This window comes from Cavenderia fasciculata, assembly GCF_000203815.1.
Source record: "Cavenderia fasciculata unplaced genomic scaffold Scf_EUAJFUG02HR96I-5, whole genome shotgun sequence".
Lineage (NCBI taxonomy): Eukaryota > Evosea > Eumycetozoa > Acytosteliales > Cavenderiaceae > Cavenderia > Cavenderia fasciculata.
Genome location: NW_004457624.1, coordinates 1,711,678 through 1,738,736, shown reverse-complemented (window position 1 = coordinate 1,738,736; position 27,059 = coordinate 1,711,678). Strand labels below are relative to the sequence as shown.

General features: G+C 37.5%; 10 protein-coding genes across 10 annotated transcripts; 3 read left to right on the top strand and 7 right to left on the bottom strand.

The window, feature by feature from the left end:
* Nucleotides 1-202: 202 nt before the first annotated feature.
* Nucleotides 203-4,188, top strand: DFA_11682 (DEAD/DEAH box helicase; the record flags this gene model as incomplete). Its single annotated transcript, XM_004350578.1, has 3 exons — nt 203-427; nt 510-3,449; nt 3,514-4,188. 3 exons carry the CDS (start codon nt 203-205, stop codon nt 4,186-4,188), a joined length of 3,840 nt encoding a protein of 1,279 aa, XP_004350629.1.
* Nucleotides 4,189-4,302: 114 nt separating this feature from the next.
* On the bottom strand, nt 4,303-5,545 carry DFA_11681 (uncharacterized protein; the record flags this gene model as incomplete). The annotated part of the gene is given in 3 exon segments (XM_004350577.1): nt 4,303-4,309; nt 4,382-4,592; nt 4,612-5,545. The coding sequence occupies 3 exon segments, from the start codon at nt 5,543-5,545 to the stop codon at nt 4,303-4,305; spliced, it is 1,152 nt and encodes a 383-aa protein (XP_004350628.1).
* A 176-nt stretch (nt 5,546-5,721) lies between these two features.
* On the bottom strand, nt 5,722-7,617 carry DFA_11680 (uncharacterized protein; the record flags this gene model as incomplete). Its single annotated transcript, XM_004350576.1, has 1 exon — nt 5,722-7,617. The coding sequence occupies one exon, from the start codon at nt 7,615-7,617 to the stop codon at nt 5,722-5,724; it is 1,896 nt and encodes a 631-aa protein (XP_004350627.1).
* Nucleotides 7,618-8,671: 1,054 nt separating this feature from the next.
* DFA_11679 (uncharacterized protein) lies at nt 8,672-11,055 on the top strand (the record flags this gene model as incomplete). The annotated part of the gene is made up of 4 exons (XM_004350575.1): nt 8,672-8,690; nt 9,079-9,146; nt 9,185-10,323; nt 10,395-11,055. The coding sequence occupies 4 exons, from the start codon at nt 8,672-8,674 to the stop codon at nt 11,053-11,055; spliced, it is 1,887 nt and encodes a 628-aa protein (XP_004350626.1).
* A 2,322-nt stretch (nt 11,056-13,377) lies between these two features.
* On the bottom strand, nt 13,378-15,862 carry DFA_11678 (uncharacterized protein; the record flags this gene model as incomplete). The annotated part of the gene is made up of 4 exons (XM_004350574.1): nt 13,378-13,647; nt 13,677-14,376; nt 14,780-15,049; nt 15,300-15,862. The coding sequence occupies 4 exons, from the start codon at nt 15,860-15,862 to the stop codon at nt 13,378-13,380; spliced, it is 1,803 nt and encodes a 600-aa protein (XP_004350625.1).
* A 3,061-nt stretch (nt 15,863-18,923) lies between these two features.
* On the bottom strand, nt 18,924-21,553 carry efbA (elongation factor 2; the record flags this gene model as incomplete). The annotated part of the gene is made up of 2 exons (XM_004350573.1): nt 18,924-21,452; nt 21,551-21,553. The coding sequence occupies 2 exons, from the start codon at nt 21,551-21,553 to the stop codon at nt 18,924-18,926; spliced, it is 2,532 nt and encodes an 843-aa protein (XP_004350624.1).
* A 910-nt stretch (nt 21,554-22,463) lies between these two features.
* On the bottom strand, nt 22,464-24,106 carry DFA_11676 (putative ATPase; the record flags this gene model as incomplete). The annotated part of the gene is made up of 2 exons (XM_004350572.1): nt 22,464-23,368; nt 23,458-24,106. The coding sequence occupies 2 exons, from the start codon at nt 24,104-24,106 to the stop codon at nt 22,464-22,466; spliced, it is 1,554 nt and encodes a 517-aa protein (XP_004350623.1).
* Nucleotides 24,107-24,283: 177 nt separating this feature from the next.
* Nucleotides 24,284-24,661, top strand: DFA_11675 (uncharacterized protein; the record flags this gene model as incomplete). The annotated part of the gene is made up of 1 exon (XM_004350571.1): nt 24,284-24,661. One exon carries the CDS (start codon nt 24,284-24,286, stop codon nt 24,659-24,661), a length of 378 nt encoding a protein of 125 aa, XP_004350622.1.
* Nucleotides 24,662-24,764: 103 nt separating this feature from the next.
* hddc2 (HD domain-containing protein 2) lies at nt 24,765-25,343 on the bottom strand (the record flags this gene model as incomplete). Its single annotated transcript, XM_004350570.1, has 3 exons — nt 24,765-24,770; nt 24,812-24,970; nt 25,038-25,343. The coding sequence occupies 3 exons, from the start codon at nt 25,341-25,343 to the stop codon at nt 24,765-24,767; spliced, it is 471 nt and encodes a 156-aa protein (XP_004350621.1).
* A 147-nt stretch (nt 25,344-25,490) lies between these two features.
* On the bottom strand, nt 25,491-26,751 carry DFA_11673 (uncharacterized protein; the record flags this gene model as incomplete). The annotated part of the gene is made up of 2 exons (XM_004350569.1): nt 25,491-26,531; nt 26,635-26,751. 2 exons carry the CDS (start codon nt 26,749-26,751, stop codon nt 25,491-25,493), a joined length of 1,158 nt encoding a protein of 385 aa, XP_004350620.1.
* Between the last annotated feature and the right edge of the window lie 308 nt (nt 26,752-27,059).

Sequence of the window (27,059 nt, the reverse complement as noted above, 5' to 3'; positions counted from 1 at the left end):
ACCTCTATTTAAATTCTCCATTCTTTCTTTCTTTCTTTAATTTCTATATATCTGTACAACAAACAATAACAAAAAAGTAAATTAAAATGATACTTTTGTTGAACATCGAAAGTCTTTTTTTTCATTTTTTTTTTTCATCAAAAGTCTCAGAGATCATCATTAATTATCATCATATACTTTATCTTGTATTTAGACAAAAACAATGACAACAACAGTACAAGACATACAAGACTTTCTAAGAGAACTAGAAGGATTAGAAAAAGAGAGTACAGGTGAACTTGCAGCATCAACACCCAGCCACCTAGTATACAACAATGACAAATCTCTAAAGACCAACATCACTGCAAGTGGTCCAAACTCTATCCCCGATCTAAGAGTATTTGATAATAATGATTTCTCTTTATTTAACTTTCCAATCTCTTCAAATGTATGAAATCAAACAAACAAACAAAAAGTAAACTTTGTACTTACCCTTTCTCTTTCATTTCTCTCTCTCTCTTTCTCTATAGGTCACAATACCAAAACAAAATAATCAACAAGATATTAAAAAAGAACTTTCTCAACAATACATCAATGTAGAATTGATCAAAGACAACAAGTTTTACCAAAACAACTCATGGCCTAGAACCATTGATTGTACAGGCATGGCATGGAAGGATTTATTGGGCATCCAAGTGTCAGAACCATCATCAACCATCGAGTTGCGAGTCGACAATGTCAATCACCGACTCTCAATGACCGAGTATCACGAGGTACCATTAAATCAACAAATCACATCAACCAATTCAACTTCATTAATGCGTGCATGGAACAAGCACAATGGTACCGATTTCCATCGTGGTGATGCTTCAAGCTTTCCATTCCTTCCAGGTGGTCTTGATGATATTCAAAAAAAGACAAACAACAATAATATTGAAAAAGAAGAAATTGATATTGATTGGTTATCATTCTGGAAAGATCCTTCTTCATTATTAAACAAACCTCCTGGTATGATTGAAGGTTTAATAATAATTGAAGAAAAAGAAAAAGAAAAAGAAAAAATAGAAGAAAATTTATTCTATAATCAAGAAATGGAAGAAGAAGAAGAAGAAATGGAGGAAGAAGAAATTGAACAAGAAGAAGAAGAAGAAGAAATGGAAGAAATGGAAGAAATGAAAGAAATGAAAAAAGAAGAAAATATTTCCTCTACTCTCAACACTTTATCCCCTTCATCAATTTCAATTGATTCAATTATATCAATAGATTCTTCTACATCATCATCTTTATTAAAATTCAAAAAGAAAGAAGAAGAGGATCCACTTTCAAATCAAAAGATGTGGGCATTCCATGAAACAAAAGAAATCTTTACACCATTTGCAGAATTAATTACCAATCCAGCGATTGTATATCCATTTGAATTGGATAGTTTCCAAAAACAAGCCATTGTTCACATGGAAAAGGGAGAGTCTGTATTTATCTCTGCCCATACATCTGCAGGCAAGACTGTGATTGCCGAATATGCCATTGCCATGGCAGCCAAGAATATGACACGTGCCATCTACACATCACCCATCAAAGCACTCAGCAACCAAAAGTTTAGAGACTTTAAAAATACATTTGGTGATGTTGGATTGATCACTGGTGATGTATCTGTCAGTCCTGCAAGCTCTTGTTTGGTATTGACCACTGAAATTCTCAGATCAATGCTCTACAAGGGTGCAGATCTCATTCGTGATATCGAATGGGTCATCTTTGATGAAGTTCATTATCTCAATGATTATGAACGTGGTGTCGTTTGGGAAGAAGTTATCATCATGTTGCCTGCTCATGTCAAAATTATCCTCCTCTCTGCCACTGTAGCAAACCCATTGGAATTTGCAGATTGGATTGGTCGTACCAAAAAAATGCCAATCTATGTTATTGGTACATTAAAAAGACCGGTACCACTCGAACATTTTATTCATACACCATCAAATGATTTATTTAAAATTGTTGATAGTAATAGAAATTTCTTAATGGAAGGTTATAGTAATGCATACAATTCTCTTTACAAAGTTGATAAAAACAATGATAAAAACAAAAAAACTACTGGTCAACATGGTAATCAAGCATCATTTGCATCAGTATCAAAAACTGGATGGACAAGATTAATTGGATTATTAAAAGAAAAACAACAATTACCAGTCATTGTATTCTCATTTTCTAAAAACAAATGTCAAGAATATGCTCAATCACTTGGTGGTCATTTGGTTCTAACTTCAAATAGTGAAAAGAATATTATAAAGATATTTATAGAAGAATCATTGGCAAGATTAAGACCAGAAGATAAAGATCTTCCACAAATTCATCAAATCAAAGATTTCTTGGAACGTGGTATTGGTATTCATCATGGTGGTCTTTTACCAATTGTAAAAGAACTCGTAGAAATCCTATTCAGTAAATCATTGGTCAAAGTATTATTTGCTACGGAAACATTTGCCATGGGTGTAAATATGCCAGCCAAGACTGTAGTTTATAGTCATACAAGAAAACATGATGGAATCAATTTCAGAGATTTGCTGCCAGGAGAATACACACAGATGAGTGGTCGTGCAGGTCGTCGTGGTCTTGACAAGGTTGGTACAGTCATTATTACTGCTTGGAAAGACATGCCAGACTCTTCATCATACAGTAGTATGATTCTTGGACAACCTAGCAAGTTAAATTCACAATTCCGTCTCACCTATAATATGATTCTCAATCTTTTACGTGTTCAAGATTTCAAGGTCGAAGATATGATTAAAAGATCATTCTCTGAATTTTCTACACAAAAGGATATTCCAGAGTTGCAAAAAGCAATCGAATCACTCTCTATAGAATATCAAGCCATCGAACCAATTCAATGTATTCTTGGTGAACCAGATATTGAAAATTATTACAACATGTTTAGCGAGGCTCAAGTCCTAAATGAAAATGTTCAACGTACCATTTTATCATCAAATAATCAACAATACTTTGGTGATGGTCGTGTCATTGTATTGTCAATTGGTGATGATATGACATTTAAAAATTATACCATTGGTGTCATTTTATCTTGCAACAATACTATTCAAAAACAATATCTAAATAGTACCATTGAACGTACTTTTAATATTTTCTCTTTAGAATTGGACCAAGAACATGGATTAAGAGGATATAAAATATATTCAAGTAATGGTCATGAAATTCAAAGAATTTGTACTGAAAAGATTGTAAATATCAATACAAAAGCAATCAAAGATGGTGATCAAGATAGTATTGGTATTCTTCAACAACAATTATTACGTCTATTGGAAAAGTATCCTTTACCACTTGGTCCTCCTTCCATTGATCCAATTTCAAAATTAAAATTAAGATCAATCGAATTTGTCGATCAATTTGATAAATTACAAAATATTCAAAAATTAATTCCAACTTCAAAATGTAATAATTGTCCTAAATTATCAAATCATGTAAGTCCTGGAAAAAGATAAAAAAAAAATAATATAAAAATATTAATATTTTCTATTTATTTAGTATACTATTACAAAACATAAACATGATATAAAAACAAAGATGAATGAATATAAACATACATCATCAGATGAAAATCTTCAATTAATGCCAGAATTCCAGATTCGGTTAAAGATATTAGAAACACTTGGTTATATAGATGGAGAGAATAATGTAATGGTAAAAGGAAAGGTATCAAGAGAAGTCAATACTTGTGAAGAATTGATCATTCCAGAACTCATCTTTGAAAATGCATTCCTCATGTTGGAACCATCGGAAATTGTTTCAGTCTTGTCATGTCTAATCTTTCAAGAAAAGGATGCCATTGAACCCTCTCTTACTCCAAGATTAATTCAAGCAAGAGATAATCTTATTAAAATCAATGAAAAACTATGTCAATTGGAAATTGATCATGGTCTACAAGTTACTTTGGAGGAAAAGGAAAAAATACTTAAATTTGGTCTCATGGAAGTTACCTATGAATGGGCAAGAGGTATGCCATTTAATGATATTTGTAAATTAACAAATGTATTGGAAGGTACCATTGTTAGAGCCATAACAAGAATTGGTGAAACTTGTCAAGAAGTTAGAAATTGTGCTCGTATCATTGGTGATACTAAACTTTATCAAAAAATGGATGAAGCTATTAGATTAATTAAAAGAGATATTGTTTTTGCTTCTTCTCTTTATGTTGTCTAAAACAAGGGGATGACTCGGCTCTGAGAGAAGGAAAAAAAATTGGAAAATAAAAATGCAGACTTGGAGAAAATTTCAGATTCCATTAGGGTTAGGGGTAGCAATGTTACACACTAATTATTTACTTAAATTAACAATAATTATTTATTTTTTTGTTTTTTTCCTTTTTCTTTTTCCTTTTTTTCTTGTTTTTAACTTCTCAAGTAGTTCTTTTCCTTTTTGGGAATCTTTATCATCAATATATTGTATGATTTGAAGAACTACTTTGTCTTTTGAAGAGCTGGTTATGATTTTTCCAAGACCAAAATCGATATATTCCTTTGCTACCAACAACAATACATCTTTTGTACAGGCCTGTACCGTTGGGTAGTTTGCACTTTGTTTGGCTGTCTTTGTCTCTTCCGTGTCTTCCTTTTTTTTTTTTGCCATCTGCATCCGTTCCAAGTTTCTTTGTGAGGGTTTCACTAAACAAGTGTTGTTTTATATTTTGACTGTGGATGTACATAGAGAGGAATTCGTAAATCGATTTGGTTTCAGCGGGAACTGGGACATCCAATTTGCTTGTGATGGTAACGTGAGACAAGAGGTTGAACATCTCTAAAACGTCGCGACAACTGGTGTGTCTCCTATTTTGATCACCGACACTGGTAATGGTTGGGGGTTTGAAGAAAAGATTAAGATCGTCAATCCCGAATGCGGCGGGCGTTTGGATAAAACCTTTTCTGGCCATATGCTTAAATATGTTGATAGAGTCTACAAATTTGATTTCAGGGAGCGTTGGTAGGGTTGTGACCATATTTTTGACGATACGTGTGGCAAGGATATGACGATCGAATTTTTCATTGTGAGCAACAATGATGATCTCCACAGGTGTGTCACCAACACAGTACTTGTCCAAAAATTGTATCAATTCAGGTTCAACGTCCTCCCAATATGGATGGCCAGCCAGTGATTGATTTGTCATTCCATGTTTTTTTGTAGCACCATCTTCAATAGGTATGGTTGGATTGACTTTTCTGTAAAAAGAGTCTCCATCTTTTATATTAATCAGTGATAATTCAATGATTTGGGAGGTGGTTGAGGTTGCCAGTCCAGTTGTTTCTGTGTCGAAAAAAAGAATTACTGGTTCCTTTGCTGGTGCTGATAGTAATTTATAAGCTTCTTCAGCTGATCTTTTGGAACCCTTCTTCATTTTGGTGGCGTTGGAGAGAATTTGTTGTTGTTGTTGTTGTTGTTGTTGTTGTTGTTGTTGTTGTTGTTGTTGTTGTCGTTGTTGTTGTTGTAGATTTAGAAGAGATTGGAGTTGGGTGGAAAATTTTTCTCGTAATTTAATAAAATCGTCGATAAATATTTGTTCCATTTGATTAACAGAATCTACTTTTTCTTGATCTACTTTGGCAAGGATGGACTGCTTCTTTAAGATATGCCCCAATGATGGTTGCCAACAAATTTTTGCTATAAGAAGAGCATATGAAAAGCATGTGGAAGGTGGTCATGCTGTCCTTGCCAAAGTAGATCAAGAAAAAGTAGATTCTGTTAATCGATGATATCTTGGATGATCGAGTCTTGTACATCATAACCATCCATTGCTCCAAATACTATTTCAATGTGGAACTTTTTTGCGATTTTGATGGTCTCGATGATCACTGATGAGGCGGTACACAACGTATTCTTTCCATTGGTCGGGAATTTGGCCAAGTTGAAAGATATTTTTCCGTCCAGTGATATAAAAAACACTTGCAACATCTTTTTGGTCAATAATGACTCTGATGGTGTCAAATTCCGTATGTTACTTTCGTTGATGGGTTCATCATAGCATCCGATTAGTTGGTTACCATTTAAGTCTAAATGCAATCCTTTGAGAATGTCAATCTCGTCAAAAGCCACACCAGCATAAAGTTTTTTGCCTTCATTCAACCCTAGCCCTACAGAGATAGTATGAAATCTTGCGTGCATACAGTTGAGATAGAATTGTGTTTGACCGGTTGACTTTCTCTGAACCGTTCGGAGAGAAGGAAACGGAATACCACCATATGTAGTACGGGTTGCTTTATCACCGAGAAGCATTTCGATGACCTTCTTTCCATGGTGGTGCTTGAGGGTTTCAGCAAAAGACACAACTTCATGGGCCCATTTACCTTGTGGGTCAAGAATATGGTCGAATTGCTCGGTGACCAATTGGTAGAAAAAACTCTCTTTGAACGCGAAAAAACTCTCTTTGAAAAAGTAACTGAGCTTCTTGGACAAAATATCGCCAGCTTGCTTGCAATTTAAACAGAATGAACTTGATGCTTCTGCTTTCACATCTGCGACATGTGTGATAAATTGTTTGGTGGAATGATTGAACCAACCTTGCAGCTTTTCACTGGTAATGAAAAAACCATATTTGAGAAGAGCAAATCGAATAGCTCTTTGATTTTTGAGGCCTTTACAATAGATCTTATCGTTGCTTTCTTTGGAGTCCCTGGCGACTAACTCCTCTTGCCTTTTCTTATCGATGTTATTGATTCGATAGATGAACTGGTAGAAATCATCTTCACTGTATCGATCGATTAATAGAAGAACCTTGCTACTTGTTAAAGTTGATGGTGTCTTTTGGGCCGAGAGTTCCGTTCTCAATGGTATATCGTTGTTGTGTTGTTCTTTTTCTAGTTGTATCATCCTTTGCTCTATTTTTTTAATATGTTGTATATGTTGTTCTCTTTCTTTTGTTAACTGTTCATTGACTTCTTGTTGTATTTGTATTGTTTGTTGATCATTTTGATGTTTTAACTTTAATAACTCGAACTGTTTTTGGTATTCCTCTATTTGTTGTTGGTGTTTTAATTGTTGTTCCTCTATTTGTTGTTGGTATTCCTCTATTTGTTGTTGGTGTTTGAATTGTTGTTCTTTGAGTACCGAACAATAGTGACGGGACTTTGCCAACTCTTGACCAGTCTCTGCCAACTCTTGAAGGGCCTCTGTCAACAAGTCATGTTGATACGATGGATCAATAGTATCTTCAAAGCCTCCAGCATCTTGGTGGGCGAACCGATCGTAGATAGACGTATCTTGTTGTTGAGTTGTTTGGCCATGGATGGACGTATCTTGTTGTCGGGTCTCACGTCGAGATTTCTTGATATCACGACGCTTTGCATTTTTTGATTGTTGAGGCCCAACTTGAGGGGTCACCTTCTTGAAGGCATCATCATCTATCTTATCTACCCCCGATATTTCGATAAGATGGTCAATCTTTTCTTGTATTCCATTTCGAATTAATAACGATTCATTTTGTTCAGGTGCGGGGTCTTTTAACTGTATAATAACAAATGAGTTAATATCGTGAGTGCATACCTTTATGAACCATCCATGTTTACCACAATCACGCTCGAAATAGTTCATGGATCCAATTGAGCGATTGATAAAGCTTTCTGAAAGTAGTCCATGAAACATTTCTGTATATCGATATACGGGACTATCTTTGTCTGTGTGCTTGAGCAAAGGCGTTGGTTTTGTAGCTATAGGTGCAGACGTTTTCTCTCTGATTTAAGAGAAAAAAAGAGCGGGTTAATAGTTGTTAATATAAATAATTGATTATAAAGGAGTGACGATTATACCTAATAGCTGACATTCTTAAACTAGTTGTTGTTTCTATGATATTGCTCATTTTTAAATACAGATATAATGTACAAATGATACTGTCTGTGTTGTGGGGGATTTATAATAAATAGTAATCAATATGTAGTATCTCGAGAAGGTGTCAGCGCGAACGCTGTGTCGTTCTTGAATCAACTACTAATGATACTGTTTGTGGTGATTTATATAGTAATCAATATGTAGTATCTCAGAAGGTGTCAGCGCGAACGCTGTGTCGTTCTTGAATCAACTACTAATGTTACTCTATATATTATTATTGTGTAGTAAACAAGTAAGCTTTATGATTATTTTAAAAACTACCTAGCAAATTAATTTAAAGAACGAAAAATTCCAATTTTTTTATAGCTGAGCCATCCCCTTGTCTAAAAGAATAAAAATAAAAATAAAATTAAAATTAAAATTAAAAATAAATACATCAACAACTACACAACAATAACGTTCTAATGCTACTGATCAAAGACTTTTTCTATCTGTATAAACACTAATAATAACGAGACAACCGTAAACTCTCACAATAAAGTTGAAAAATCAATCATGGTGAAAAAAAAAAAAAAAATTTAAATTTATTTTTAGACATTGTGTCATAAATATCCAAAGGGTTGCTTTATGATCATTGTACCGACTGAACGATTGAAGTTCATATTTCTATGTATGAATAGGTCAGTCACCTACATCCTTGGAGGATGAACGCTAGCTATAAAAGAGGCAGCCTCTTGCTGCTCAAATCATAATCATCAGCATCCCCTCTGTAGGTAATAGTAAGTAATAAAGCCACAACAATAATAATAATAATAATAATAATAGTTATCTGTACAACTACAAGTTACAACAACAACAACATTTTACAACAATGGATAAGACTATAGTTGGTATCACAAACCATCTAGTCACAAAGGAACGTTCATCGTTTGATTCAAAAAGAGTTACAATGACTAGTGCCAAGCCGTCTACCGAGACCAACAAATCCGACCAGAGACAAGCAAGGACCACCCACTTTTATGATACGTTGCACAGCCTCGTTCAAAGTCCTAGATTCAATGGTTTTACACTCGGGTCTGTCATTGAGCACAACCACTTTCAACAGTTTTCCATTGATCCCCTTCCAAATGTTATCGCCTGTCAACCAGTGGACCAAACCAAAAGTAAGTAAAAAAAAAAAAAAAAAAAAAAAAAAAAAAAAAAAGAAATAGTAAATTAAATCAATAATCAAAAAAATTTTTTTTTTAATTCTTCTTTTATTTATTATTATAATTATAGAAAAGGATATTGAATCGGATCGTAGGGATGTATTAGAAATCATGATGTCGTTTCCCGAAGCAATCACTGTTAGGACACCAATGCCAACCAAGTTTTTTGTTAAAAGGTCCATACCTATGCTGGGTCAGTGGGATGCACTCTTGTATCCTTGTTTCCACCATCTGATCTCATTATCCAAGCTGCCAGTGAACATTTGCTCGAGGAGAAACTATTAGAGTCTATCAACCGTGTTAGAGCTCATCGTGGAGTTGAAGCGTTGATCCTGGAAGATGCTATCAGAGCCCATCCCATCTTGTTTAGAGATTACATCAGATACATGTATGGTGCCATCAAAGACTTGCCACAACGTATCAAGCAACTTATTGAAGAAGAAAAGACGTACAATGAGTTCTCGCCACTGTTTTGGTTCCCAACTGTTATCACTCGCGAGAACCTTCACTTTTTCTACGATAGTGCCAAGCGTGCTCGTCTCTTTAGATACTTTATCAAGTATATCTGGTCTTCCAGCACTGTTAATCAAGATGTAAACACTCTCCAAACCAAGAGAAAGTTTCTAAAGAATAATCCACAAGTTTTGGTAGACCTGCGAGCCTTGTTTGATGATCAACAAGACCAAGAAGCTATTGATCAAGACATGGTAGACGATCTACAAGATCAAGACATGGTAGACTATCAACATGACCAAGATCAAGACATGTTAGACCATCAACAAGATCAAGACATGGTAGACTATCAACAACAAGAGGAGATGATGATGATGATGGGCACTGATGAAGAATATATTCGACAAGCCATGGATAACGAACATTTTCTTGCTGTGAATCAAGCCATGGCAAACCAAGTGGTACAAGAAGAAGAAGAATTTTTTGATCATGTCAGAGAGGGAACGGCATTCTCTACATGCCCACTTTGCAACCAAGTAACATTGCACCATAGAGATATGGAAAATCATATTCTCGTATGTGTCACCAAGAATCCACCAGGTGGCCCAAAGCCCATCTCTGGCAATATTGCTGCCATTCTACAGAACAACAAAACATCTGTACTCCCATGGACAATTCATGAACATGCTGGTGTTGTCATTCGCAAGTTGGCTCAAGCCATCCAATTCAATGACCCAAGAATTGGTGCAACATCAATTTTGTCAAGAGCCATCGATCGTGTCGAGAATGAATATCATGATAAAACAATCAATAGTGCTTCGAAACATACTGTTCTCAATAGTGATAGATTAGAGGTTCATGAGTAAATATCAATTTTATCAATATATTTATATTAAAGATCAATATTAATACTCTTATTTTTCTCAATTATAGTATTCAAATGCTTCATAAAATTGAACCATTTAATGTAAGTGGAAAATATAGATATCTCGAGATTCCAAAGCCAATCGGTACTGCACCAAAGAGATCTGCCGCTCCAAGAAGGCCACCAAGAAAATCAGATTCACAGCAGAGAAAGGCTAGAATTCTTGCCCCAAGAAAGAAGTGTGTAAGAAAGGGGTGTGACTTTATGGTAGCCAATTGTAGTCAAGAATGGGACAAGCCAAAGCCCTTTTGTAGCACCTATTGCGCCAGAAAGTGTGGTATCCTCACCAGTGACAGAACCATCTTTTACAAGGGTCGTTGCAAAGACGTAGAAAATGGGGCCAAGTGCAATGCTCACATTCTCGCATATGCTCGTTGCAAGTCAATGTGTCACCGTCACTACTTGATGGAGGTTAATCGACGTAGAAAGAACAAAATGATAATGCCAAGAGTCTCGCCAATCAAGCCTGTCAAACCAACATTGGCCTCGGGTGCACCAATCAACAAGAGAAAGATTCTCTTTCAAGATGATGATTCAAGTGATGATGATTCAAGTGATGATTCAAGTGATGATTCAAGTGATGATTCAAGTGATGATTCAAGTGATGATTCAAGCGATGATTCAAGTGACGATTCAAGTGATGAATCAAGTGATGAATCAAGTGATTAAATCCTCAATTCTCAAACTAATCAACTAAATAAACTATAAGAAACTAATAAATTGTTGTAATTGACCCAAATCAAAGGCAACTTCATGTTTCAAGAGTGCACTCTTGTCCTTGAAACCATCGCAAAGTGCCAATACTGACTTTTCATCACCAATATCTCTCAATGAGAACAATGCTCTATATCTATTGATTTTTAAAATATCCAAATCACCATCCAAAAATTGATCCTTTACTGCCGCAAATGATTATTAATTATAGTAATAAAAGATGAATTAATGTTTATTGATTTCATTGGTCTTTTATAGTTTGTTGTTCGAGACGACTAACCGACAATAGTTTAGTCGTTAGTATTTTTATCCAGCATACTTTCTATATTTGGCACCAGGATTAAGTATGTTGATAATTAGATGAAATATCATTGACTAATCATTGAACTGTACTTTAATTTACAATCTGAATCTAACAAGGACTATTGAGTATCACTGATAGTCCTTAAATACACGATTGATCTTTCTCGTGTAACGACCATCAAATTGTCAGAGATTGCAGCTAACAATACAGCAACAGCATACTGAAGTGGTTTGTAAATATTTAATCCTGTTTTATTATTCGCCAGCTCGGAATCATCCAAGTGAACTTGATAATATCAACAACTTGTAACTATTGGACTTACAATGCACGAGATCGTGGACAGTGATGAAGCATTTGTCTACACAAATCCTTTTGAAGAAGAGCTGATGAGTGTTTAGACTTCCAGTGATTTACAGATGCAAGTAAATATATTTTTTTTACTAAAGTGGATTTTGATTTATTTGATGTTTTTAATTTAATTGGTTGGCGCAAGTTAATACTTGTCCAAATGCACGCAAATATAGAGAAGATGTATTGGTGTAGACCTGATACTAATAAAAAGGCATGCACAGGTATCGAACCTGTGAAGTTGGGGTGGGGTAAAAAACCTATGCCATTATGCTAGTTTCAAGAAATACCGAAATTTTGATTTTGATGCTTATATTTATACCACCTGAGGAGTTAATTTGTTTTTAGATTTTTTTTTTTCGAATTTTTTTTTTTTTTTAGTTTTTGTTTACTTCCACCATTTTATTTTAAGTGTTGTTTCCTTCCACCGCCTGACTTTAGGGATATGAAGATGGAGATAGAATGAGTGAGAGAGAGAGTGCGTGAATGGAGAGGGATTGACATGGATCGAGTGTATACATGGTGGATAGAGAGACTTCGTGGAGCGAAAGCGAGTGGGTGTGTAGAGAGTGATTGGACGTGGAGTGACATGATATTGTGGGAGACTGGATTGAGAGGGAGTGACATGGAGAGTGAGAGTGGGGGCCGGATGGAAATGTATAGAGTGACCAAACATGGACATTGAGAGCTGGGCCTGGATAGAGTTCGAGTGTGTGGGGGGTGAGATCGGTATGGACTTCCATTTCCCAGCTCGTTTTGATGTGAGAGTGTGAGTGAGTGTATATATGAATGGGATGGACATTGATACTGGATAGAGAGACTGGATGGGCATGGATAGAGTGAGTGGGATGGGTGAGGGTAGACAGGGATAGAGTGAGATTGGCATGGAGAGTCTGGATGAATGGTGAGAGTTAGATGGGACTTGTGAGTGAGAGAGATATCGACATGGATATAGATGAGAATGAGTGAGTGTGTCGAGAGTGAGGGAGTGAGAGAGTGGATGGACATGATAGAGTGACCAGACATGGACATTGAGATGAGTTAGATTGAGTGTATACATGGTGGATATCCACTACGAGATTGGCAGGGAGAGAGACTGGATGGATGGAGAGAGAGTGCTATGGACAGAGAGTGGGGGTGGGAGGGGATGACAGAGTAGACATGACATGGATAGCGATGGTGTGTGTGGAGAGTGAATAAACGTGGATAGAGTACACATGGAGACAGTGCGAGTGAGTGGAGAGTGACATGGAGAGATTGAGAGACTGGATGGACATTGATAGGGTGAGAGTAGATGGATAGGGTGAGAGTGACCTGGATAAACACTGGACATGGATAGACAGAGAGATTGGAGAGTGAGAGAGAGGGTGGCAGGGAGTTGGATAGAGTGAGTGGATGGACATTGATAGATTAGAGTGAGAATGAGAGATGGACATGGAGTGTAGGTTAGAGGGATATGATAGGACATTGAGATGGGAGTGAGAGATATGGAGACAGAGTGGGGATAGAGCGAGATGTGAGAGAGAGGAGTGACGAGAGAGAGATGGTTTAGACGAGATAAATAAATGTGGTATGCACAGATATCGAACCTGAGAAGATGGTGAGGGGTAAAAAAATTAAACCATTTAGCTAGTTTCGTGATTTTCCGAAATTTTGGATCCAGTGCTCATATTTTTACCACTTCCGGGCGACAGCCGAGTGACTTCAACAGATTTTGAGTTGTTGATTACTTCGACAGATTTTGAGGTGTTGTGGGCTTCAACAGACAGATTTTGAATTGAGATTGGCATGGAGACAAAGAGAGAGTGTTTGATCGAGAGCGAGGTTGGTATGGATAGAGCGTGAGTGAGTATGAGTAGACATGACATGGATTGGATGGATAATGTGAGAGTGACCTGGATAAACACTGGACAAGGATATACACAGAGAATGGAGAGAGCAGACATGGACATGGGTAGAGATGAGATTGGCATGGAGAGAGTGGGTGGACATGAATAGAGTGATAGAGAGTGAGAGATGGAGAGAGTGAGAGAGTGATTGGACATGGACATGGAGAGAGGGAGTGAGAGTAGGTGGGATGAGAGCAGAGTGTGAGATTGAGATTGAGAACAACAGGGACAAGGAGCGATATGGAGAGAGTGAGAGAGTGATTGGCATGGAGAGAAACTGGATGGTCATGGATAGAGTCGAGTGAGTGAGATTGACATTGGCATGGAGAGAGTGGATTGGATACAGATGAGAGTGAGAGTAGACATGGAGACAGTGTGAGAGTTAGAGAGTGTGAGATTGGTATGGATAGAGTGTGAGTGAGAGTGGACATCGACTGACATGGATAGAGTGAGAGAGTGATTGGCATGGATAGAGATGAGATTGGCACGGAGAGACTGGATGGACATGGAGATGAGTGAGATTGAGAATAACAGGGACATGGAGTGACACAGTACGAGAGAGAGACTGGATGGATGGATGGTGAGTGAGTTGGAGAGATGAGAGTGAGAGTATACATGGAGATGAGTGAGAGACTGTATGGACATGGATAGAGTGGCAGAGAGGATGTACTTGGGTTTGGAGAGTGAGTGAGTTTGATGGTAACAGAGAGAGCGGATTGGATAGAGTGAGCGAGACTGGATGGAGAGGACATGGTGGTGAGAGATGAGAGTGGGAGTCAGTGGAGAGTGACAGAAGAGACATTTCCATTGAGATGAGATAGATTGAGATTGGCATGGATAGAGTGAGAGATGGAGAGTCAGATTAGAGATAGAGAGTAGAGATGGAGATGGAGTGAGAGAGAGATGGATGGGTATGTATAGAGAGTGAAGAGAGTGAGAGTGACAGTGAGAGTAGACATGAGATGATTGAGATTGAGAGTAGCCATGGCATGGATAGAGTGTGAGTAAGTGGGAGTAGACATGGAGTGTGGAGAGCGAGATTGGCATGGATAAAGTGTGGGACTGGATAGAGTAACATGGACAGGAGTCAGAGACTGGATGGGTGGTGAGTGAGTTAGAGAGCGAGATGAGAGTAAACATGAATAGAGTAAGAGACTGGATGGGCATTGATAGAGTGAGAGTAGATATGTAGATGAATGAGGGTGAGAGACATGGAGAGAGTAACAGGGAAGAAGAGTGAGAGATTGAGAGGTAGTGGGGTGTGGCATGGATTGGATGGATACCGTGAGTGACCGGGATAAATACTGGGAATGGATAGACAGAGAGAATGGATAGTGAGAGTAGAGATAGACATGGATAGATTGAAAGTGAGAATGAGAGATGGAAATGTAGAGGGTCATGGTTTAGACTTCCAGATAAATAAATGTGGTATGCACAGATATCGAACCTGAGAAGATGGTGTGGGGTAAAAAAATAAAACCATTTAGCTAGTTTCGTGATTTTCCGAAATTTTAAATCCAGTGCTCATATTTTTACCACCATCGGTCTCAACAGCCCAGGTTTGGAAGGGTTGTTGACTTCGACAGATTTTGAGGTTTTGTTGACTTCTACAGATTTTGAGGGGTTGTTTACTTCGACAGATTTTGGGTGTTGTTTACTACGACAGATTTTGAGGTTTAGAGTAAGGACATGGAGATTGATAGAGATGAGAGTGAGAGTAGACATGGAGACAGTGAGAGATTGAGAGAGCGAGAGAGATTGAGATTGGCATGGAGCAAGTAGCGCATGGAGAGATTGGATGGATAGAGTGAGTACACATGGAGATGAGTGAGATTGAGAGTACACATGAGGGGAGACATGGATAGGGTACACTTTGGAGACAGTGAGAGTGAGTGGAGTGATTGGACATTGATAGAGTGAGTACACATGGAGATGAGTGAGAGTGAGAGACTGGATGGATATCGATACGGGTAGAGTCGACTCTATCCTGCATGGATGGTGAGAGATGAGAGTGAGGGTAAGAGTGACATGGAAATGGATAGAGATGAGAGTGAGTTGAGAGTGACAGGGAGGGAGTTGGAACTAGATGGACATGGATAGAGATGGAGATGACTGAGAGACTGGATGGGCATGGATAGAGTGAGGGTGAGTTAGATGCACTTGGAGGGTTGAGATGGATATAGCGTGAGAGGTAGATGGAGATTGAGATTAAACATGCCATGATGACATGGATAGAGTGAGAGATTGAGATGATTTAGGGTGAGAGTGAGTTGACATCGATAGATATGCGTGCGAGGGTTACATGGGGTGAGAGAGTGTGAGGTGTAGACATGGTTACATTGAGAGAGTGCGAGATCTATAGAATGAGAGTGACATGAAGAGTGAGAGATTGAGAGTTAGAGATTGAGGGAGAGTGGAATGGAGAAACACTGGACATGGATAGACAGAGGGAATTGAGAGAGACATGGATAGTATAGAGTGACAGAGATGAGATTGAGAGTGTGGAGAGTGATTGGATATGGATAGAGAGTAGACATGACATGGATAGCGATGGTGTGTGTGGAGAGTGAATAGACGTGGATAGAGTACACATGGAGACAGTAGGAATCAGTGGAGAGTGACATGGAGAGATTGAGAGTTAGTGGGGAGTGGCATGGATAGGATGGGTAGGGTGACCTGGAGAAACACTGGCATGGATAGACAGAGAGAATGGAGAGTGAGAGTAGACATGGACATGGATAGAGAGAGAGAGAGAGAGAGAGAGGGTGTTGGATAGATAGAGTAGGTTAGAGAGGGAGATAGAGACAGAGAGGACATGGAAATGAGAGTGATATGGATATAGAGCGAGAGACATGGATATGAGTACACGCGACAGTGAGATTGAGAGAGGGATAGACATATATAGGGGGAGAGTGAGTGAGTGGAGAGTGATTGGACGTGGTAGAGTATACATGGAAGGGTTGTTGACTTCAACAGATTTTGAGGGGTTGTTTACTTCGACAGATTTTGAGGTGTTGTTGACTTCAACAGATTTTGAGGTGTTGTTTACTTCTACAGATTTGGGTGTTGTTTACTACGACAGATTTTGGGGTGTTGTTGACTTCAACAGACAAGGTTGAGATTGGTATAGAGGCAGAGAGTAAGTCGAGAGTGATTGGTCATGGATAGAGTGTGATGGATTGAGTGAGCAAGAGTAGACATGGGCATGGATAGGGTACACTTTGGAGACAGTGAGGGTGAGTTGAGTGATTGGACATGGATAGAGTGAGGACACATGGAGATGAGTGAGAGTGAGAGTGAGAGACTGGATGGATATGGATATGGATGGAGTAAGAGAGAGAGATTGTGAGTGGAATGGTTGGAAATGGATAGTGATAGAGTGAGTGGGGTCAATGGATAGAGATTGGAGCAGAACGGAGGGAGCGAGTCATGACATGTACACAGAGTGAGTAGAGAGTGACATGGACATGTGAGAGTGAGATTGAGATTGAGAACAGCAGGGACATGGAGCGATATGGAGAGTGGGAGAGTGAGATGAGACATGGATAGAGATGGAGAGAGAGAGGCATGGGCAGTGACATGGACATGAGTCAGAGACTGGATGGATGGTGAATGGTGCCTCTCAAGCTGGGAGAGAAGAGAGGTGTGAACGAGTTAGAGAGCGAGACAGAGAGAGAGAGTAAACATGGATTGACAGAGACAATGGAGTAGACATGGACATGGATAGATTAGAGTGAGAATGAGAGATGTACATGAGGGTAGGTTAGAGGGATTCGATAGGGCATTGAGATGGGAGTGAGAGATAAAGATACAGAGTGGGGATAGAGCGAGATAAATAAATGTGGTATGCACAGATATCGAACCTGAGAAGATGTTGTGGGGTAAAAAAATAAAACCATTTAGCTAGTTTCGTGATTTTCCGAAATTTTATTTTCTGTGATCTTATTTATACCACCTAGGCTGATAACATGGCAGGGTAGTTGTTGACTTCAACAGATTTTGAGGTGTTGTTGACTTCTACAGATTTTGAGGTGTTGTTTACTTCTACAGATTTTGGGGTGTTGTTTTCTTCGACAGATTTTGAGGTTTAGAGTAAGGACATGGAGATTGATAGAGATGAGAGTGAGAGTAGACATGGAGACAGTGAGAGATTGAGAGAGCGAGAGAGATTGAGATTGGCATGGAGCAAGTAGCGCATGGAGAGATTGGATGGATAGAGTGAGTACACATGGAGACAGTGAGAGTTAGAGACTGGATGGATATGGATAGAGTGAGAGTGACATGGATAGAGTAAGAGTGAGTGAGATTGTGAGTAGACATGGCATGGATAGAGCACACATGGAGACAGTGAGAGAGATGAGAGTGACATGGAGAGAGTGGGAGTGAGAGAGGGAGTAACTGTGACATGGATAGAGTGAGAGTGAGTGAGTTTGATGGATACAGAGAGAGTGGATTGGATAGAGTGAGGGAGACAGGATGGAGATGGACATGGTGGTGAGAGATGAGAGTGGGCGTGAGTGGAGAGTGACAGAAGAGACATTTCCATTGAGATGAGATAGATTGAGATTGGCATGGATAGAGAGAGAGTGATTGGACATGGATTGAGTACACATGGAGTGAGTAAGAGTGGGGGGAAGAGAGTAGAAATGGATAAAGTTTAGAGTGGGAGTTTACGTGGAGAGAGTGGGTGAGTATACAGGATAGAGATGAGAGTGGCATGGAGAGAGACTGGATGGACATGGATAGAGATGAGAGGGAGTGAGAGATGGAGAGTGATTGGATAGAGTACACATGGACAAGATTAGAGTGAGTGAGTAGACATGGCATGGATAGAGTAGACATGTACAGAGTAACAGAGACGAGAATGAGAGTGGGATTGGGATGGATAGAGTGAGAGAGAGAGACGGAGAGAGTGAGAGTGAGTTGGATGGACATGGATAGAGTAACAGAGACGAGAGTGAGAGTGTGAGAGTGGGATGGATAGAGATAAGAGTAAAGATGGACACGGATAGTGATATGGATAGAGTGAAGAGAGACGAGTGAGTGAGATGGAGATTGGCATGGATAGAGTGACAGAGCAGACAATGCCACTTAGAGAGAGAGACTGGATGGACATTGATAGAGAGTAAACATGGACACGGATAGTGATATTAATATGGATATATTTCTCGAGAATAATAAAGATACAACATTGATTATCTTTTTGTTTGTTTTTTTGTTACTATAATTATATATTTATTGAGTCTGTGTTTTTGGCGATTTACTCTTTTTTTTTTCTTTGTTTAGAGCTTATCATAGAATTGGTCAAAGTCTGGGATGGCTTCCTTGAGACCCTTTCTCTTTCTGGTGGCGACGGCGACTTCAGTGGCTCTCTTGTCACCAGAGTTACCCATGACACCGATGGAACCGATGGAATCCCAATGATCAAAGACACATTGTGGGAAAGCTTGACCGGCAGTGTGAGAACGGAGATCGGCAGTGAAACCGAAAGATTCGAGTACTGGGAGGTAGGCCTTGACAGAGAAGAGTGGGGTACCGACACGACGCTCTTCAGAGATGACGTGACCACGACGTCTGTTGAGTACACCATAGATACCACCGACGGCAGATTCTGGGGCAGTGATTTCGACGAGGTAGATTGGTTCGAGGAGGATTGGGGAGGCAGACATTTCAGAAGCGTAGAGTACACGACGAGCAGTTGGGACGATTTGACCACCACCTCTGTGGATGGCATCAGTGTGAAGGGTGACATCGAGAACGTTGAATCTGATACCACGCATGTTTTCATCACAGATGACACCTTCCTTGGAAGCCCATTGGAAGGCAGAAACGAAAGAGTCCTTGATTTCGTTCAAGTATTGGACACCCTTTGAGGCATTGACGAGGAGGTTAGCACCTTGACCCTCTGGACCGAAAGACCAGATGGCCTTGGCGTCGTTTTGATCCCATCCGTAGGTTTCAGAGAGATAGTTGGCACGGGCCTTGATATCGTCCTTTGGAGAGACGTTACCCTTTTCGATATCTTCTTGGAGTTCCATAGACATTGGTTCGGCGGTACAGAAGAGACGGTTGTGCTTGTTGGCAGACTTGGAGAGACAGAGGAGGGAGGACTTTTCAGCGACAGATTCACGGAAAGATACGACTGGATCAGAGGTCTTGATGGCGACACCAGCGTGATCTTCTTCGAGATCCTTGAGACAAATTTCGAGATGGAGTTCACCGGCACCGGCAACAATGTGTTCACCAGATTCTTCGGTATAACAGAGGACACATGGATCAGACTTGGCAAGACGCTTGAGACCTTCAACGAGCTTTGGAAGATCAGCTGCATTCTTTACTTCTACGGCGACACGGACTACTGGTGATACAGAGAACTTCATAACCTTGATGTTGTGAGCAATGTCAGAGGTGGTAATGGTACCAGACTTGAGAAGGTATTGATCGACACCAACCAAACCAACAATGTTACCACATGGGCAATCTTCGATTTGTTCAGTCTTACGACCCATCATGAGAATGGTACGTTGGATAGACTTGAGGAAAAGATCGTCCTTTTTGCCTGGGACATAGTTTGGACCCATGATTCTGACCTTTTGACCGGTACGGATGACACCAGAGAATACACGACCGAAAGCATAGAAACGACCCTTATCAGAGGTTGGAACCATCTTTGAAACGTACATCATGAGTGGACCTTCTGGGTCACACTTGGAGATGGCAACAGCACATTCATCATCCAATGGACCTTCATAGAGGGAAGCAACACGGTACTTTTGGGCAACGATTGGGGATGGCAAATGGGTGACACACATCTCAAGGATAGAGTCGGCGGCTGGGAGGAACTTTCTCATGATGGCCTTGATGAGGGCCTTTCCGTTGAGTTCCTTGTCTTCTGGTGAGAGGGTAATGTTGAGGGTGGTGATCATCTTGGCGATCTTTTCCTTGTTGTCGTCGACGACGGCACGGGACAATTGGTAGATTGGCTCGAGGATGAATTGACAGAAAGCACGGTTGAGTGGCTTGCCAGTGGCAGAGGTTGGGGAGGAAGTCCACTTCTTGGATTCACCATCAAAGTAGTTGTCACCCCAGAGACGGGCCATCAACTTGTCCTTTGGAACACCAAACTTGGCGGCGTACATTTCAGCAAACTTGCCGAGGGTGAAACCCCATCCGTGGAGACCTGAACCGAAAGCAACGGTACCCTTTTCTGGAGCAACAGTGACATCACCGAAATCCTTGTCGTCCATGTTACCGACGATAACATTGACAGACTCGATAGCACGACGGAAGGAAATGTAGGCTTCTTCAGTGTTGAGTTGGAGTTCGAGGAGGAAACGATCGACCTTGTTGACAAACAAGACTGGCTTGATACGTTCGGCGACGGCTTGACGGAGTACAGTCTCGGTTTGGACACAGACACCTTCGACACAATCGATAACGACGAGAGCACCATCAGTAACACGGAGGGCAGCAGTTACTTCTGAAGAGAAATCGACGTGACCTGGTGAATCGATAAGATTGATCAAAAAGCTTGGTGAAACACATCCTGGTGGCAACTTGTCCTTTTCGGTGATTTCGAAATGGAGCGACACAGATGAAGCCTTGATGGTAATACCACGCTCTTGTTCATCAGCACGGGTAGACATATATCTCATATCACCAGCGACCTTTTCGGCAATAATACCGGCTCTTTGGATCAAAGAATCAGAAAGAGTGGTCTTTCCGTGATCGACGTGAGCAATAACAGACATATTTCTGATATTTTCACGACGATCCATAATGGATCTAATTTGATCAATAGTAAAGTTAACCTAAGGTAAGAAAATAATAGTAGTAATTGAAAAAGATTAGATTAGAAATTTTGTTTCCAAATATCATATTTCTTTTCTTTTCTATTCTCTCTGCTTACCATTTTGTTTTTCTTGTTTTAAAATGTGGACTTGAAGAAGAAAAAAATACAAAACCTAAAAGGTAAATAAGCTTTGTTGAATCTACAAGAATATTGTAAAGAGTAGGAAAAAGGAAGATGTTAGTGAATTTGTTTTTTTTTTCGACTGGTTTCGCTTGAACAAAAAAAAGTTGATGTGCAAAAAAAAAAAAAAAAAAAACGATGTGCTCGTTCTCTCTATCTGTCTTTTTTTTTTTTTCTAGAGGATCATCTGATAAAACTATTACTCTTTTTAATAATTATAAAAAAAAAGAAAAAAGAATAATTATTACTGTTCTCTTTTTGGATGGAAAAAAGAAAAAGATGGAATCCATTGGTTGATTCAAACAATAATTGAACCGAGGTGTGGGAGTTGTAAAAAAAAATAAAATATGGAAAAAGGTATGAATGAAACAAATAAAAAAATTATACACACAAAGAGATATGTAGGATGAATGATAGGGGTGATTATGTAAAAAAAAAAAAGTGTGTGTCACATGATCGATGATACAACACACGGATTTAGCATTGTAAATGTGTTGATATATGTCATGTGATTTACAAAGGTTGTGTTGATATATAGATATTAAAAAAAGGGACAAATATTATATATATATATATATATATATGTTCTATATCTTATTTACCTTGACGGTGTCACGGAGGAACGTAAAGAAAATGAATCAAAGGCGACTCTTTTTCAGTGGAGAGGTCATTGCGAGGAGGAGCAAAAAAAACAAAAATTTAATTGCAAAAAAAATTAAAAAATAATGTCGAGCTCGAAATGTTTCGTTTTTTTTGTTGGAGATTATCAAATGGTTCATCCAGAACTTCAACTATTCGGACGAGTCAAGAAAAATAGCCGAATGTCTTTTGCTCTTGTAATCTTTCTATTTTATTTATGACTTTGATTATTTAAATAAAGATCAGATTGCATTTCAATTAAACGAGAAACAGCTCTTGAAAACATAAATCTTTCTTCTTCACCTGTAAATCTTGAAAGTTGTTCGGGTGTTAGTTTGAGGTCATCGGTGAGTTGTCTAATTTCAGCGGTATACGATAGATCTTGTTGGTCAGTGTCGGGTGTAGACATGAATAGTTGGTTTGGTGGAGCCGCTGCAGTACAAATCAATTTGACTTTATGTTCATAGAGGACATCGACAAGTGTAATAAAACGACGAGCTTGATTCTTGGTAGATTCATTCATCATTGGTATATTGTCAATAAAGACGGTATGATAATTTTGTGCCACTACAATATAATCGGCTGCTCCCAATGCCTTTTCACATAGTTGACCAAATGTAAATCTTGCTACACCACGTGCTGATCTTGGTACCACTACATTTCTACTTGCATTGATTGCCAATAAAACTTGTTCCTCCATCTCTCCATGTGTCAATGTTTGATAAAGTTTTTCCATTTCCTCCAAATTGGTAGGATCACCTGATGGTTGGAAAAATACTTTTTTAGTTCTAGTTCCAGAAAGTCTATAATCCAAACCAGAACTTAGATTATGTACTAAACATTTTTGTTGAAGGAAATCGATAAATGGAAGGAATAGTTGACGATTCAATCCATTCTTGTAAAGATCTGGTGGTGGACGATTCGAAGTAGTTACCAATATAGCACCATGATCAAACATTTGTGAAAACAATCTTTTCAATATCATTGCATCCGATACATCTGTCACTTGAAATTCATCAAAACATAATAACCATGCTTCACTAACCAATTCTTTTGCCAATGGTGGTATTGGATCATTTTCATCTATTCTTTTATTCATTCTCCATTTATGTATTCCTAAAAATAAATAGAAAAATAAAAAAAGAAAATTAATATTTTAAATATATTATTTTTTTGTTTTCCTTTTTGTTTTTCATTTTGTTTACTTTTATGAACATCCAACATAAAATGATGAAAATGAATTCTTTTCTTTTTTTCAATATTGATAGAATCATAAAATAGATCCATTAGAAATGATTTTCCACATCCAACATCACCAAATAAATAAATTCCTTTGATTTCTTGTTGTTGATTACTGTGTAGTGGGTCTACATTGACAATGGTTGTTAGTTTAGATGATAACCATTTTGAAAAGATGGTTGATGATTCTGTTGGAGATCGTTGATGATCTTCCAATTGTTGAGCAGTGGTTGGTAGTTTGAGTGCTTTGATTTGATCAAATAGTGATTGTAGTAATTTTACAGTTTCTCTTTGATGTGTATCGATTCTAATCTTTTTGTCATTGATCATTTGATCATAGATTGCTAATGGTCCACTACCAATATCTTGATGTTGTTGTTGATATTCTTTTTCTTGTCTAATATTAAAATGTAAATTTGATGTATCATGACTTTTATTTGAACAATATTCTCTTTTTAAACTAGTAGTAGTAGTAGAAGAAAAAGTGTTTACATTGTTTTTTGTTGAATTGTAAGAATATGTTGTTTTAGTTGTTGTCGAGTTGTTGTTTAAACAACTATATTGATTAAAAGCTAATCTTTTTATAGTTTGATTTAATCTTGTATTCTTTAACATATTAAATTAAAAAATGAATTTATATATTTTATAAAAGTGATATTGTTGTCGTTTTTGAATAGGGTAGATCTTTTGCAAAACTCTGCAGAAAACGACAAAATATATATTTAAATTACTTTTTACTACTACTCTTTACAAAACGTTAAACACACACAAATACAAACAAACAATTTATCAATGTCATCGTCAGAAGAACAATTAATAAATTCAATCAAAGAATTAAATTTACCATTTCCATATAGATGTACGATTGAATATTACAAGTTGTCAATGACAGATACTGTTGTTAGACCACTCATTGTGGTTGGTGTAGATCGTAGTCTATCAGAACAAGAAAGATCATTGGTACCAAGATCTATTGATGGAATCACTGTTCAAATGGAATATACTACCATTGTAGATCCTTCTCCCGCTCAATTACTTGCAAGACAACAACAACAAAAAGATCAAAAAGATAATGGTGTAGTTGATATTCTAGAAGAACAAGATATGGAAGATGATGATGATGATGATGATGATGATGAAGAAGATGAAGAAGATGAAATGGATGAATAAAAAAACCTATTTGTATTATTATTTTAAAACTCTTTTCTATTTCTTTGTATTTCTTTCATTTTCAACAGATTCTGATAGATTTTGAAATAATTGATAATTAAATCTACCTCTAGTAGAATTAAAGAAACTTGATAGATCCTTTTGTTGTGCCTTTTCATATTCTAGTGCTTGTAGAATCATTTCAAATTTATCAAAATCCTTTACCAACAATGCTTCATTACTCGTTGCATCTTCATATTCTTGCCATAATTGATAAATCTCTTCTCCTGCACTTGATCCCAATGTATCTTTAATCTTTATCATGGCTCCCTAGCAGAGAAAATGATGATTAATAAAATTTAAACTATTTCTTCTTTCTTCTTTTTTCACTCTTTACATTTTCTAAATTTGATTTATCTTGTTTTGAAATATTATCAAAGGGAGTGAAATCACCAACCAATGATTCAGCTAGATCATGTACCAATGCCATTTTTATACATTTAGTTTTATCAATCTTTACAATGGTACCATCCTTTTTCTTGAGAGTGTCAGAGTCGAGTGACATTGCAAACATTGACATTCTATGCATATGATCTGATATCGATTCAGGTAGATGTATTTCATTATTGACCCATCCGGTTCTCTTTGTAGTCTTTAACATTCCACATATTTTATAAAATTGTAATAAATTATTTGATTCCATGGTATAAAAGGTAATAAATAAAATGAGTTTCAGTCAAAAAGAATGATGGACTTGGTGGATGAAAAAAAAAAAAAAAAGAAAAGAAAAATTCCTTTTTAATTTAAAAATTAAATAAATAAATATTATTATTTCTAGTTTTTATTATTATTATCTTTGGAAATTATAGTATTGAGAAAAATCACCATATCTAGATTCTTGTTTAGTTGAAACTGTTGTTGGTGCTGTTGATAAATAATTATTATTACCATTGTTATTAGGATACATATGTCCACTATTAGGATTATTATTGTTGGCATCCAAAGATGGATACAATTGAGGTTGTGAAACGGATGAAGAAACAGATGAAGAAGATGAAGTTGAAGATGATGAAGATGTGGTTGATGGTGGTGGTGATAATGATGCACCGTTATTGACTATATTACATTGATTGGTATTGGTATTATTTAATTTATAAAATGTTTGTTGGTATTGTTGTTGTTGTTGACTATTATTAAATATATTGGCTTGTTGTTGTTGTTGTTGTTGTTGTTGTTGGTTTACATAATTATTATTTGGATATTGTTGAAATGGTTGTTGTTGCTGTTGTGGAGGTGGTTGTTGATATTGTTGTTGTTGAGGTTGTTGATATTGGTATTGTTGTTGAGGAGGAGGTGGTGGTTGTTGATATTGATATTGATATTGTTGTTGTTGAGGTTGTTGAGGTTGTTTTGGAATAAAATGAGTTTGATAAGGATAAAATGGAGTTTGATTGTTGGTTACAATGACAGATGGATGAACTATTGTTGATCCATTAGACATGGTAGTAGTATTAGTGGTGATTGGAACCATATATGGATTATGTAAAGGTTGAACAATAGCTGTTGGAGTTGGTTGTTGAGGTAATGGTTTCATTGAAACCTGTGTAGGAATGGATGGAACAGGTTTAGAAGAAGAAGGGGTTGATGTATTTGTAGTCGATGTAAAGGTTGTAGCAGAAGCCAATGTCATTTTACTATTTGTCATTGGTGTAGCACAAGCTCTTTTTAAATGTAGAATCCAATCGACTGCATCTTGAGCCGTCTCTGCTGAAAGATAGACAGTTTTGAGATCACGTGTAGTAATGGAAATACAATATTTTATGACCGATCCATGATCCACCGTTGTATTTGTTATATCTAATGTCCAATTTGGTAATACATTTTTGGTTCCCTATGGAAAGGAAAAAAAGTGAATAAGATACAATATATTGTAAACATATGTCTAGTCTAGTCTAGTCTAGATTATAATCTAATAATCTCTATAAAACACATACAGGTTTCTTTTTATATCGTAATAATAGATTTGATTGAATGATATAATATCTCTTTACCCAATTGGTAGAAACTTTACTACCTTGTTTAAACAAGTATCCTTCTTTAACTATACTCATTTCGATTTTGAATCGATTATTATATTTATATTATATTATATATGAATGTATATATTTATAGAATTGTACAACTATAGTACTTTAAAAATGATAGAAAAACAAGTGAGGAGAAAAGAGAAAAGAGATATGAAGAGTACTGACTTATTTCTTTCTTTCTTTCTTTCTTTCTTTGGTGTCATGAACTAATCGACTTAAAGTGTGGTCAAACTATCAAGCTTGATAAACACAAGTGTGGTCAATTGTTTTTTACTTTTTTTCACACTTTTAGACAGTCGTTTCTTTTCTTTTGTTTAAGAGTTTGTCCTTAT